This window comes from Puma concolor, chromosome A2 (genome assembly GCF_028749965.1).
Source record: "Puma concolor isolate L17-30 chromosome A2, mPumCon1.1.hap2, whole genome shotgun sequence".
NCBI classification, from domain to species: Eukaryota; Metazoa; Chordata; class Mammalia; order Carnivora; family Felidae; genus Puma; species Puma concolor.
In genome coordinates, this window is record NC_141668.1 from 45,728,298 (window position 1) to 45,742,939 (window position 14,642).

The 14,642-nt window shown below is 34.9% G+C and overlaps 1 protein-coding gene across 12 annotated transcripts in view; it reads right to left on the reverse strand.

The window, feature by feature from the left end:
• BBS9 (Bardet-Biedl syndrome 9) overlaps positions 1–14,642 on the reverse strand; it is a 454,270-nt gene that overhangs the window by 194,288 nt on the left and 245,340 nt on the right. For all 12 annotated transcript variants that reach the window (XM_086692905.1, XM_086692893.1, XM_086692922.1 and 9 more), the window contains one exon: positions 12,268–12,420. In XM_086692905.1, the coding sequence (XP_086549031.1) occupies positions 12,268–12,420 (153 nt within the window). The remainder of the gene's footprint in view (positions 1–12,267; positions 12,421–14,642) is intronic.

Here is a 14,642-nt window from a genome sequence, read left to right on the forward strand (position 1 = left end):
ATATCTTGTTTCTGAGTGTATCTCAAAAGCCTAATTTTTTTTTAAGATCAAACAACAAATAGAAATTTTAGCAAAAGTACCCCTGATTACTGTTGGTTCAGACTATTATATATCAGACAGGTGATCAAATTTCTGAATCTGAAAAATTTGCCAAAATAAAATATTAATATTGAATTTGCAGTCTAAGTAGGTATTCAAACTAACACTAGCAAGCAGAAAGCGCAAATGCTGATTAAAGAACACGCAGATAAAGAAGTATGCACTCGGTTTATAAAAAACACATATCCCCCAGGGAAGTAAAGCATACCAGATGGATATTAAAAGTAGAATGTTTTCATATACTAATAGGTCTGTTTTCCCCTTGATTTATGTACAACCCCCATTAATGTCAATTAGTGTTATATACGTAAATCCAGGGAAGCATAAATCCAATGTCATAATACTACTCTGCACCTATATATCTTGTTTGAAAACTAAATCAGTTTCAAAAAGTTGTGTTACTTAGATCACTATCATTAGCGTCCACCAAACAAATGCTGACTGGCCAAAACACACCCTAGGCTGGCACTAAACGACTGTGAAGGCCCATTTGTTTCCAAAATTCTGAACTGATGCCCTAACCATTATGCAAATACAATAAATATTTATTAAAAATTTTACTAGAAGATAAGCACCATGCTGGATGCTGCTCAGACAGGTTCTCAGGGATCGAAAGATGAAAGGGGAGGAGCCAAGTGGCCAGCCCCAAATCAAAGAACCAGAAAGAGCTGAAACTAGGACCCAAGTCTCTGCACACAAAATTTGATGCTTTTTTTTTTCAACAATGCCTGAAGGCATGGTTTATGTGAACAAATGTTCCTGATAGTCCCCTAACCATCTAAGAGTACTTCCCACTACTGATATTCACATCTAGTGAGTGAAAACAATTGCATTAATAATAGTCTTATCATGAACTAGAATTTAAAAGGATTAAAGGAAAGAGAAAACATAACAAAAGAGATATTATAAGAAACAACATAAAATAATGAGTTGACAATTATCTAGCTAGAATTGTAATGTCTCCTAAGGTAGCCAGTGACCACATATAGCTATTCAGAGCTTGAAATGTGCTCCAAATAAATCGTGCACTGAAAATTTACTATGAAAAAAATACAAAATATCTCAATAATTTGGTTTGACTACATGTTGAAATAATATTTTAGATATATAGGGTTAAATACAACACATTATCAAGATTAATTTCACTTGTAGGGGCACCTGGGGGGCTCAGTCGGTTAAGTGTCGATTTTAGCTCAGGTCATGAGTTCGTGAGTTTGAGCCCCGCTTCGGGCTCTGTGTTGACAGCTCAGAGATTGGAGCCTGCTTTGGATTCTGTGTCTCCTCTTCTCTCTGATCTTCCCCCATTCTCTCTCTCTCTCTCTCTCTCTCTCTCAAAAATAAATACTTTTTTTTAATTTTTAAAAAAAGATTAATTTCACTTGTTTCATCTGACTTTTTTAAATGTGGCTACAAGAAAACTTAAAATTACATACATGGCTTGTATTGGTGACTTGAATTACATTTTTGTCCGAGTAGATCTTATAGCCACACACATATACTGAATACATCAGTGATAAATTTATAACAAACACACTTTGGAGATTACATTCTAGATTGCACTCTGACCTAGATTAAGAAAAATTTACATAGTTTTAGAAGAGCTTTGTACACTTCGCTACTTTCACTCAGGGGCTAGTGAGGGCAGAGTCAGAATAAGACACTCCTCATCCTTATTCATATATTCATTCAAGCATACCATTCAGTTATCTAATTCCTCCCTTTTGACTGAATAGAAATAAACTAACTCATGTATGGAACAATAATCCGAAGTTCTAAGCATTCAGAGAATAGGGAAATAAGTGTATAGGGTATATAGGGGAGAGAGAAAATATTTCCTTCAGAAAAATACCAGTGAAGACCAGGAGCTTGTGATCACATCTCATTTTTTAAAAAGCTATTATTTTTAAAAATTGTGGTAAAATACAAGGAATGTACATAAAATGTATCATCCTTTTTTAGGTATATAGTTCAATAGTATTAAGAACATTCACATATTGTGAAAAATTATTTTCATGCTTATCAAATTGTCATCATAATATTAAGGAAAATTGCTTAAGAATTTAAAATCATCTAAAACAAATGCACATCATTTTCAATATTTTACATCCCTTCTAAATCTTTGCACACTCACCTACTATAGATACATCTATTTCATTATTTGAAGGTTACTACATACTAATCTGCTTTTTTCAATTATTTGAAATGTTTCTATTATTCTAGTTTTTTAAATAATGAAATGAAATAATGATATGAAATGAGATCATATCAAATGGTAGCACTAAAATAAACCCAATAATTTTCTAGCCATGAAAAGCTGGTTTATAGTGATTAATGTTACAAATGACCAATGTGTAGGATATATTTTTTTCCTTCGTGAACTATTTTCTTAGGTAAATAGCCAACAGTAGCATTATGGGGTAAAAACATACAAAGTCCATTTTTTAACTTACCACTTCCATTTACCCCCAAACATATGGCTATAAATTTCTGTGTCCCTTTCTCACTTGTTTACTCTATCTCCTTCATAAGAGAAAGAACTTCTTCTTAGCTCTTAAGTAGTTAGAAAAAAAAAACAAATGCAGCAACATCACCATATCCCTGATACCTCCTTCTCAATCTATCAGTGTATTGTTTTTACTTGCCAGTGGCAAGGAGGAAACTAAGGCTGAACGTTTCATCACATACTCCTTTGTGTTATCAGCCAAAATCACACTCATTTAAAAAGTCATGGACCAAAAAACTCTTAGACTTCTGCGTGACTTAAAATGATTTTTAACATCAATACCATACAAATAAACAAAGTGGAAGGAAGTTTTAAGTACAGAAAAAGTAACAAATAGCAAACTCCAAACCACAGGCTCTCTGTTTAAAATTATGCCTAATACAACCTCTGTTTTGCAGAAGAGAAAAATCAGCCAAGTGCCTTTCTAGAACACTAATGACTATCAGTCATTACATCACACATATGTCATCTGACACAAACTTTTAGATTAGTAAACATTTTCCTCTGCTACAACAGAGGGTTAGTGTTCAAGTGGGAGGGGGAGAAAACCAGTACACATAAAAGCAACAAAACACAAGCCAAACTGTAGGGCAAGTCTAAATCTCCTCGATTTCAATTCAACCAATCAGTCCTGCTTTGACTAACAAATGTACATGAAATTTTTATAACATGAAAGAGAACTTATTTTCCAAAGGTTTTCTGCAAAAGGCAATAATCATTAGAATTTGATAGCAAAGAAATCTAATTTCAGTATAAGTTAATAAATTAACAAAGCTACCTCTTCCTCTGATACTGAAGTTTCAGATACAATACATACTTTGGGGAACTCTCCAGAAGACTTTGCTCCCTTTCTGATAGGTGTATACCCAATGGATATTGGATGATCGTGAATATACACTGATATATAATATGAATATGTGCAAATAATTTGCATGAATCTCCTTTTTCTTCGATCTCACTGTGGTTTTGCAAAAAAAATCTAGGATGTCTACGTCCCACATGAAAATGATTAAACATGTCACATGACATACTAGAGCATGGACTTTGGAATAGATGGCTTAATATCTGTGTAACACTGAGCAAGTTGCTTAATCCTGCTTGGAGTCTCAAGCTCTTTATCCATAATTTGGGATCCCTTCTTGGAAACAATAATGCCACCTTCACAATATGACTGTGATTATTAAATGAAGTAATAAATGAAATTTACCTCAGTCTCAACAGATGCTCAGTAAACATGAATTCCCCTTCCTTCCCTTACTTCTTTTCTTAGGTCCTCCAAAAATATATTCAGATTGACAGGCAGTATTCTGATTGTACAAATGAGGAAATCTAGATTTCTAACAGCTCACAAAAAGAAATTCTTGACATGGTTACTTTCTTTCAACATTGTACCTTTAGAGCCAGAAGAAAAAGAGAAATCTTTTTCAAAAAGCAAGACTTTTTTTTCCAAATTCTAGAATAAATTATTGAAATTGTAGTGGGCAACTGGAAAGTCCTCACTCACTGGAGGATGTAAGGATCACAAGATGCTTTTCTCAGAGTGACAGCCCCAGTCTCCTCTCCTTGCTTCAGCCATAGGCTGACCTCAGGAAAGAGTGCCGGGTAGATGCCCTCAATGGAGTGTGATATGATGGAAGGTAGATACTATGTAGGAAAGGTAAGAGTAAAATGTTAATGTGGAGATGTAGGTTGTGGGGTTCCTATCCAATCAAAAATACAGGATAAGGAAACGACTTCCAGTTGAAAAGAGGAGAAAAGGGGTTTGGCCGACCCCTTTGTGCACCAAAACTCATTGATGGCACATCTTGGAGCCAGTAACTGCTGGAAGTCTAAAAAGAGGCTGGTACTCACAACATGCCCAGAGACAACTAACTGTCAAATGATACTCGGAAAAGCCTTATCATTCATCATCAGTTAACCAAGATGCCTTTCCCAGAAAGAAACCCTTGAGCTGTATTCCTTTTTCTTCAACTTCAGGGAAACTTACAGTTGGCTTTGGAGTAGTGGTCATAAAGCTGTTTTCTCTTTGAACTCTGTTCTATATTTGAACTCCCAGTTGTCTTACTCTATTCATCAGAAATTAGTATTCTAATAGGGCCAGGACCATATACATTACTTGAGGGACCCAAAGCAAAAGGAAAATAGAGGGTCTCCTTTTCCAAACAGCATTAATAATTAATTTCAAGACGGTGACCACAGAGCTTTAAACCAAACAAGGGTCGTGTGTGACTGTGCAGGCTGCATGCCCACAAAAAAACCCACCCTGGACAGGTGGATTCCACCCCAAACAATGGACCATAACTAAGCATACAGGCAAGTATTCAGGCAGTCTCCCAAACCTATAAACAGCACAGATGATCTGTTTGCTTTTAACAACTCTTGACAACCTAATTAATTATACATTCTCTTTAGAGTTCATAGACCAAAATTGATTATGAATAAATAATACCATAATGATAATAAAAATTTAGATTTGAAAGTCAAAAGTATAGAAAACCTAAGTCCAAGGGTTATGGAAAGAAAAATAATTGTCTTCAAAAACATTTTGCTAATTTAGTATATGTTAGAAAGAAAAAAAGTAGGATAGATTATAAAAATTCCCACAATTCTCTACTCATCCAGTAAGGAGGGAGAGTCTACTTCCTTACCTCTTTGATCTGGGTTGGACAAAACCTATAGGGAATTAGAGGCATGGCACAGGCACAGACTTGAAGAGTGCTTGTACACTGGGACCTGTAGCCACAATGCAAATAAACCCAGGACAGCCTGCTAGGCCAGAAGAGATATGTGGCACAATGATCCCATAGAACTGTGAGCAAACTGCCAAATATGTGAGTAAGTACATCCCGGACCATCCAGTCTCCAGCTGAGCCACCATCTGATGGACACATGACTGAGCCCAGTCAAGAACAATCAAGCATAGGGCAGATCAACAGAACTGCCCAAATGAACAACAATGAATTACTGTTGTTTTATGTCACTAAGGTTTAGGGTGGTTTGCTATACAGCAAAATCAATAAATGATACAGGTAGTACTTTAGCTCAGCAGGGGAAGAATGGATTATGTAATAAACGGGCTGAGACAACTCGCTCACTATTTTTGGCAGGGAGATTAGATTCCCACTAAATTGTATAATAAATTCCAGATGGATTTTACAAGTATATATAAAGATTGATAGCATAAAAATGCTACAATAAATTATATGTTGATATTCATGCAGTCTTGGCATGGGAAAGGCTTTCCTAGGCATAGAAACCTAAAGGAAAAAGATGAATAAATTTTACTATGTAAATACTTCTTAAATTTTATATGTCAAAAAAACATTATAAATGAAAATAAAAGACAAATAACAAATTGGTAAAACTTTTTTTATATGTGAAGAGAGATTACAACCCATATACATGTATTTTTTATGCATGACAAAAGTATGATAAAAGATTGCCACTTCTAATATACACAAAATAACATGGAAAAAGCTGAACTACCTGATACACTATTGAACAGAAAACTTACATATGTAAATCACTAGAAAACAAATACAAGTGGCCAATTAACATTTTAAAAATATTCAACCTCACTAGTTAGCAAAGAAAGACAAACAATAATCAAATTCTCTTTTCAGTTAAAAATGATAAAAATCAAACAATAATACCTAGAAAACAGACATCTTCATATACTGCTTGTGGAACTATAATTTGATACATTTCTACAGAGCAATACATAAGTGTAAGTACACATGCAGGTGTGTGTTGTGTGTGAAATACTTTTTTATTTTACTTCTAGGAATACATCAGGTGAAACCAGGCATTCAGGAAAGACAGCTACTTGGCTTCATGATCCTGATGCCCCTTCCCTTTTCGTATCCTCTCTGGAACCAAACAACACCTAAAGGAGTATGAGGATGCCCCTGAGGACACAGGATCTTCCTGATTCTTACCTCAGGTCTAGATTTATGAAGCTGCCAGATAGCAGAGTTTCAGAAAGACGAAGTATTATTATAACCTCTTTTGTCTGAAAAATGAATGGTGCCATTTTTGAGATGGCATAACTTATTAGAAAAATAAAAATGATGAACAGTTCCCTAGAGTTGTAGTTAACATTTGTTAACAGCTTATTCTGTACCATGCACTACTCTAAGCAATTTATATGTTTACACATTTCAGTCCTCATAACAACCCCATGAAAGAGCCAGCATTCTACAGGTGGGAAAACTGAGGCTTAGGAATGGTTTTGTTTCCTCTTTGTCTGTTCAAGTAATTGACCTAGAGTCACAGAGACAAAACTGAAACATAAAACAAGCTAATTCTAGACATAGAGTTCTTATTATTTCACAAGGATACATCAGATATGCCACTTGAAACCCTAGAGCATTTATCAGCATGTATTTAAAAGAAACAATTCTGGATGTCTTCCTGCAACCTTAGAAGCAGTGGCTTTCTCTTATAGACTCTTGTGGACCATAATCAGTCACCTAAACCTCAGGTTAAAGATCAGAGGGCTACTTCATAGGCTCACTGTGCAAGCTAGTGGTTCCTGGACTTTCTGCTAAACACCAAAGGTACAGATCTTATACTGTGTGCCCTGGCCTTACCTACTTTTGTAACTGATAAACTGACTGCTTACATAAATGGATATACTATACAAACTAACTCATATTACAACCAACTCATCAATACTCAATCATTGAAGGACCTCGGTCTTCACTTTCAGTTTGTCCTAAGAATTTTATTAGAAACTACAGCAGTTCCTAGACCACCTAGTACCCATAAGACCCCCAAACTTCCTCTAGTTCTATGTTTCTATATCCTATCCTAGCTGCTCAAAGGATGTGAAAAAAAATTGCCTTCCAAGAGGAAGAACTCAACAATTATATAAATAGGACATGAAAAGAATCAAACTTCTCATGTTTCTGGACATACATTAATACTTAAAGAGCCCGATTAATTCTTATGCCACTTAGACTATGATAGGATTCAATCTCAACAATGTCGTACCTGCATAGAGATAGTTCAATGATAATTCTTTCAAATTTACTTTGGCACACACATACTCACAAAAAAGAAGAAGAAGAAGAAGAAGAAGAAGAAGAAGAAGAAGAAGAAGAAGAGGAGGAGGAGGAGGAGGAGGAGGAGGAAGAGGAAGGAGAAGGAGAAGGAGGAAGGAGAAGGAGAAGGAGGAAGGAGAAGGAGAAGGAGGAAGGAGAAGGAGAAGGAGAAGAAGAGGAGGAGGAGAAGGAGGAGGAGAAAATATTTTCTCAGTCAGGAATTTACAGCTATAAAACCTTCTAAGTTGGGACAGTTTACCTGAATCTTCCAACTAAATTACTTAGGAAGACAGAAGAGAGTTTCCTTTAGTGGCTTTTGGGGATTTTAGAATAAACCATCCCAATGATTCATGAGCCTGAACTCAAAGAACTATCTACCAGTCTGTTCTTTGTAGTGCTTCCCTTATCAAAAACACAGTTTCAGCAATTATCTTAGTGTCAATAAATAATTCCTTCACAGAGCAAATATTTATCAAGCATCTATAAAGTGGCAAGAAATGTATCATCCTAAAAATATAGTGGTATGAATAATGCAAAAAAAAATAGTTCCTGCCTTCAGAGAGTTTACACACTAGTTTTAGGAGGACACTGGCTTCTGCTTCTATTTTCACATGAGCCAGTGATCACCTTTCATTAAATGCTGACAATACAGCATCTTCCAAATACATGATGACAAATGGAATAAAATGTAAATCTTTAACTGGACGGCTCAGAGTGCTTCTCTTACTGACCCTGATCAAACTAAAGTGGCACTAAGATCCACAAAAGGACTAACAAAAAAATTAAATGCTCCCTGCACATGAGAAAACTAGGATTCTATATAGGCAACAGATCTAATTTTAAACTGCCATATTAGGAAAAATTTTTTTTAATTTATTTTTATTTATTTATTTTCAGAGAGAGAGAGAGACTGCAAGCAGGGGAGGGGCAGAGGATCCAAAGCAGGCTCTGTGCTGACAGGATGACAGCAGCGAGCCTGATGTAGGGCTTGAACTCACCAACTGAGTGATCATGACCTGAGCTGAAGTTGGATGCTCAACTGACTGAACCACCCAGGCACTCCAGGAAAACTCGCTAAAAATCTACTGACAGTCATGCTATGGAAAGTAAGATCACATTCTAACATGGCTCATTATTTCATGGGTTTGGCTAATCTGCCAATTAAATCATGCCCCCTATCCAGGCAAAGTATAAAGATAAGAAAAATCCACACTAGGTACGGAAGGTATGTGATAGTGAATTATGTTATATCCCTGTTTGGTCACAGTAGACTTGTCTAAAACGGACTTTTTCTCACTGTTAGGCTCAACATTAAAACTACTATTAAAATCTCTTCTTTAATAAACTGTAGTTTGTCCCTACTACAGAATATCTACATACTACATAACACATAGAGAAGTAGATCTATACATCAATATGGAAAGAGTTCTAATACATACTGTTAAAAAGAGAAAAGAGAAGTATACATACAGCATGATGTTATTTATGGATTATTTTAGCCTCACAAAACAGTACTTCATTTCTGAATGTAAAAAAAAAAAAGAAAGGTCTAGAAAGACACAAAAACATAAAAGTGATTACATTTTTGAGAAGATGATAAAGGGCCATGATAAAGAATTTAGCACTATGTATTATCTTATCCTTCTCTTCAGGAAATTATATTCATGTATTAACTACATGATTAAAAGTTAAGTAAAGGGAGTTAAAATAGAGAACAATCAACTTCTCACTATAATTTAATATGAATATATAATAAAATTGAGTAGGAAGTTACATTAAAACTAAGTCAAATTCCTTATAGTATTCATCTTTCAAAAGCTTGTTCATTCTCTTTTTTAATCTAAAAATAATTACATGAATTAATCTAATCTAAAATGAATTAAAACTATAGATTCAAGCAAAAACCTATGGTTTTGATCATTTTGTCTACAATATTACAAACCATGGAAAAAAAACCCAACCTTAAGACTAAGCAAAAACAAACAAATAACAACAACAACAACAAAAAAACAAAACCAAAAAAAGCCTAGCACTTTAAACATATAAAAGACAAAGGAAGTCTTGCTATATAGAAAACAGGGAAAGTATTAAATCAAGCATCCTCATCAAATTCCTTTAAAAACCCCTCTACTATTGTGTCCACAAAATCAGTATCATTAAAGACAAGAGGCAGCTTATCTTTAGCCCCAAGCACAGCAGGTATGGCCTAAGAATGAGACAGATTAAGTCACCAAAGAGACAGGAAGGAAGAGGAGGAAAAAAAGAAAGAAAATGAAAAACAAACCAAAATGAAAAGCATACTTAAGGAAGAAAAGAAGTGTGGAACAGAAAGAGCAGCGTTAGTGCCTACTCACTCAGGAGTCACAGAATGGCTCCAGCACAAAGGAAACTGGCCCGCAAGATTTGTAGAACAATTTACCAAGCATTTCCACGTGTATTACCAATAAAGACTCTTTGTAACAACATGGTATTTACTCCATTTTATGGAAAGAAACTGAAGATCTGAAAGGGTCAGGAAACTGCCAAAAGCCACAGAACTGGGATCTTTGCACTCAAAGCCCAGTGTTCTTTCTAATACCATACTGCTACTACTGACTGTCCCCTCAAATTGCTTCCAATTTTCACATAACCATGAACATTTCAAAAAACAACTATTTTATCAATAGTAGTAAGCTATTCTTTCCTCTAACTGAAAAAAATATCTGATTTGTCCTTTCAAGGTCAACAGAATATGGTAAGGGATACAGGAGTGCTGATGCATAGGGGCACCTGTACCCCAATGTTTATAGCAGCACTCTCAACAACAGCCAAATTATGGAAAGATGTCCTTCAACTGATGAATGGATAAAGAAATTGTGGTTTATATACACAATGGAGTACTACGTGGCAATGAGAAAGAATGAAATCTGGCCTTTTGTACCAACGTGGATGGAACTGGAGAGTGTTACGCTAAGTGAAATAAGTCATACAGAGAAAGACAGATACCATATGTGTTCACTCTTATGTGGATCCTGAGAAACTTGACAGAAGTCCATGGGGGAGGGAAAGGGGAAAAAAAAAAAAAAAGGTTAGAGAGGGAGGGAGCCAAAACATAAGAGACTCCGAAAAGCTGAGAACAAACTGAGGGTTGATGGTGGGGGGGGGGGGGCGGTGATGGGTACTGAGGAGGGCACCTGTTGGGATGAGCACTAGGTGTTGTATGGAAACCAATTTGACAATAAATTATATTTAATAAAATTTAAAAAAACAGAATATAGTAGAAGGCAATGAGGAGATGGTAGTAAAGGGCAACATGAGAGAATTTTGTGGTGATGGAGCTGTTCAATATCTTGAATGTGGTGGTGGATACATGAACCTGTGATAAAACTGTATAGAACTTAAAACACACCTCCCCCCACAAACTAGTACAAGTAAAATTATGGAATTCTGAATAAAATCCATGGATTTTAGAAATGCCAATATCCTGATTGTGATATTATACTGTAGGTTTGTAAAATATTACCACTTCAGGAAAGTGGGTAAAGGATACATGAGACCTATCTGTATTTTTTGTTAAACGGCAAGTAATTATATAACTATCTCAATAAAAAATTCAATTAAAATATCAACAGAATATTCATACTACCAACACTGACTTTGAAACACATTAGTGATATTGTATAGAAACATAAGAAGGTATTTTTAGTCATTCAAAGCTGAATTTGTTATAGTGGAACTGGCAGAGGTCTTACCCGTAAAATTAAAATTTTTTAAATTATGACTTTAACCCAGAGATGATAATTTTGAACAGCTATTGGTGACATAATACTATAAGAATGAGAGTCAGATCACCCTAGCCATGCAAAAGGTAAATCAGATGGAAAAAAAGAATCAGGAAGAAGAAGAAAAAGATCTTTCTGAACTAGAACAAAGAGCTGTTTAAGAATGCCATTTCAAAACATCAACTGACATAATACTGGAAGTGTAAGCCAGTAGGACAATTAATGAACTATGGTGATAATCATGAAATGCACCAAGAATTGTCTAACAATAACACTGAGCATAACAGCTGCTATCTACCAAGCACATACTATGCACCTGGCATTGTGCTGGCTGCTTCACATAAGTGATCAAAAATCTTCATAATAAGTCTGGAAAGTAAAATGTGGAAAATGATGGATCTTATGGAACTTACTCAAGATTACATAGTTTGAAAGTCCCAAAGGTTGACTTTAAAGCTAGGGTTTTCTTGGGGCGCCTGGGTGGCGCAGTCGGTTAAGCGTCCGACTTCAGCCAGGTCACGATCTCGCGGTCCGTGAGTTCGAGCCCCGCGTCAGGCTCTGGGCTGATGGCTCGGAGCCTGGAGCCTGTTTCCGATTCTGTGTCTCCCTCTCTCTCTGCCCCTCCCCCGTTCATGCTCTGTCTCTCTCTGTCCCAAAAATAAATAAAAAACATTGAAAAAAAAAATTTTTAAAAAAAATTTAAAGCTAGGGTTTTCTGATTTTAAAGCTTGTGTGCTATCTGTTGCTCCATAGTACATAGAGAAGAAATACCTTTTATTGCTATTCTAGTACATGACTCTAGGGTGAAAGAAAAAAATTATATCCAGTAGTGAAAAACTGTAATTGATATCACACTTACCTGCTTGTAAGTTCCATCTAGCAAGGTGTCCAGGTGTTGGAGGGGGGCAGGTGTTTTATCTTTGAACCTTGTTAATAGTCGGCGTTGAATGGCCCGAAATTGTACAGCTCTTTCAGATAACAGTTCTTCTAATTTCTCACCATTTATCCGCAACTACAATAAAGAATTTCTTAAATTCAGGTTACATGTGTACAAGAAAACATTTTTAAAGCAAGAATACAGGCAATGGCAATTAAAGTTTGAAAGACAGTAATAACAGAAATTTAAACATATTACAGAGTTAAGAGAATTAAAACTATAATATTTGGTACATGAATAGATAGATACATAGATCCTACACAGACAACAGAGTAGGACAGGTCAAGTGGAAACTCAGTAAAGATAACCCAGTATCACTGGGGAAAATACAGATTATTTAATAAATGTCTTGTAATAACTGATTAAATACATGAGAAAAAAGAATAAGAATTTCTCTTCTAGTCCTTAGAGTAAAATCAGTTGGAATAAGTTTAGACACAATAAAAGAACTAGAAAAATTAGAATTTTTCAATAATCTTGGCATGAAAGAGACCCTTCTAAGTCAAAAGCCAAAAGCCAGGGCACCTGGGTGGCTCAGTCGGGTAAGGTTTAGGTAATGATCTCACGGTTCGTGGGTTTGAGTCGTGCATCAGGCTCTGTGCTGATGGTGTAGAGCCTGCTTGGGATTCTCTCTCCGTCCCTCTCTCTCTGCCCCTCCTCTGCTTTATATCTCTCTCTCAAAATAAATAAATAAACTTAAAAAAATTAAAAACACAAAAAAGCCAAAAGCCAGACACACACATACTCACACCTCTGATAAATTTGTAACTAAAAAAGAAAAAAAGTAATTCTATATAGTTAAAAAAAGAAACATAAGTGACAAGACAGAGAGCAAACTGTAAAAATAATAGCAATAGCCACACAGACAAAAAGTCAAGCCCATAATAGCTAGAGAGCATCTAAGAATCAATGAGAAAAAGACCAAAATCCAATACAAAATAGTAAGAAAAAGAGTATCAAGCCAATAGGGAAAAAAAAAGGACAAAATTTATAGAAAAGCTAATACATATAGCTCTCAGACATATACCTTTGATCTACCAAGTCCATTTCTAGGAATTTATCCTAGGGGTATACTTGCAAAACATAATGTACATACAAGTCTATTCATTATAGAATTATTTATTATAGTATTATAGTAACATATTAATAATAATCAAAATACTCATCAATAGGGGGACAGGTTAAATAATAAAGACTACTTTGCAGGACTACTAATTACTGATATGCAATGTTATACAAAGATACAGTGACTGAAACAAAGCAAAAAAATATAGAATAGTATTATAATTTGTTACCATTCATGAATTTTTAAAAAAGAAATCTGTACATTAACATAGTTGAGACTGCATAGAATAGTTCTAAAAAGATAAACAAGAAACTGAACACCAAAAGTTTCTTCCAAAGAGACTGAGTAGCAGGAGGAGGAGAATCAGAAATAGACTCTTTTTACTGTGACTCTTCTTAAAACCCCTGAGTTTAATATTATTAAAATAAAAGAAAGCTAATCAGGGCCATAGGGTAGAAGAAACACTCCATGAAATCATATTATGTGAACTGCTAATTCCACTTTACAAAACAGTCAAAAACTAGTCCTGAAATAAACAGCATTTTCAAAGTGTTCAGAAATCAAGCTTTTACAGTATACATTTCTCATATCCAACTTCCCTTGCAAGTGTATGTATTCTCCAGACACGTGATTTAAAAAAAAAAAAAAAAGGGCCTGAAATTTTATTAATGTCTTTTAGTTACAATTTCAGAAGCACTAAGTAACTAACTAAATCACAGAATATTCTCTTGAAGGGAAAAAAACTTTTCATTACCAAAAGTTAAATGATAATTTTTTAAATAACTGAATTTTTTAAAAAGAGGATTAGCTTAATTATCAATAATTCACTCTTTTAATTGTATAATTTCCAGCTATATTTTATTCATTACATTCATGAAACACAAGAAAAATTATAAAAGACATGAAATTTCAATACTGACACATCATCCAAGTTATCATTCCACTGAATGTATAACCAAACATCAGTGATTGAATTGTTTTCATATGTCAGAATTAACAAATATTATTGATCCCAAGGCCAAGCACTGTTCTAGGTGCTAGAAATTATAGCAATGAATAACACAGACAAAAAATTCTTGCCTTCATGGAGCTTACACTAAGGGACACTTGGATTCCAAAAACTATCTTGATTCAAAGATTAAAATCATGTATTTTTTAAAAAAGCAGAGAGCAGGGCCAGAGAGAAAGGAAGTATAATGATGCTCCTTTTAAACTGTATGACAAATGGAAG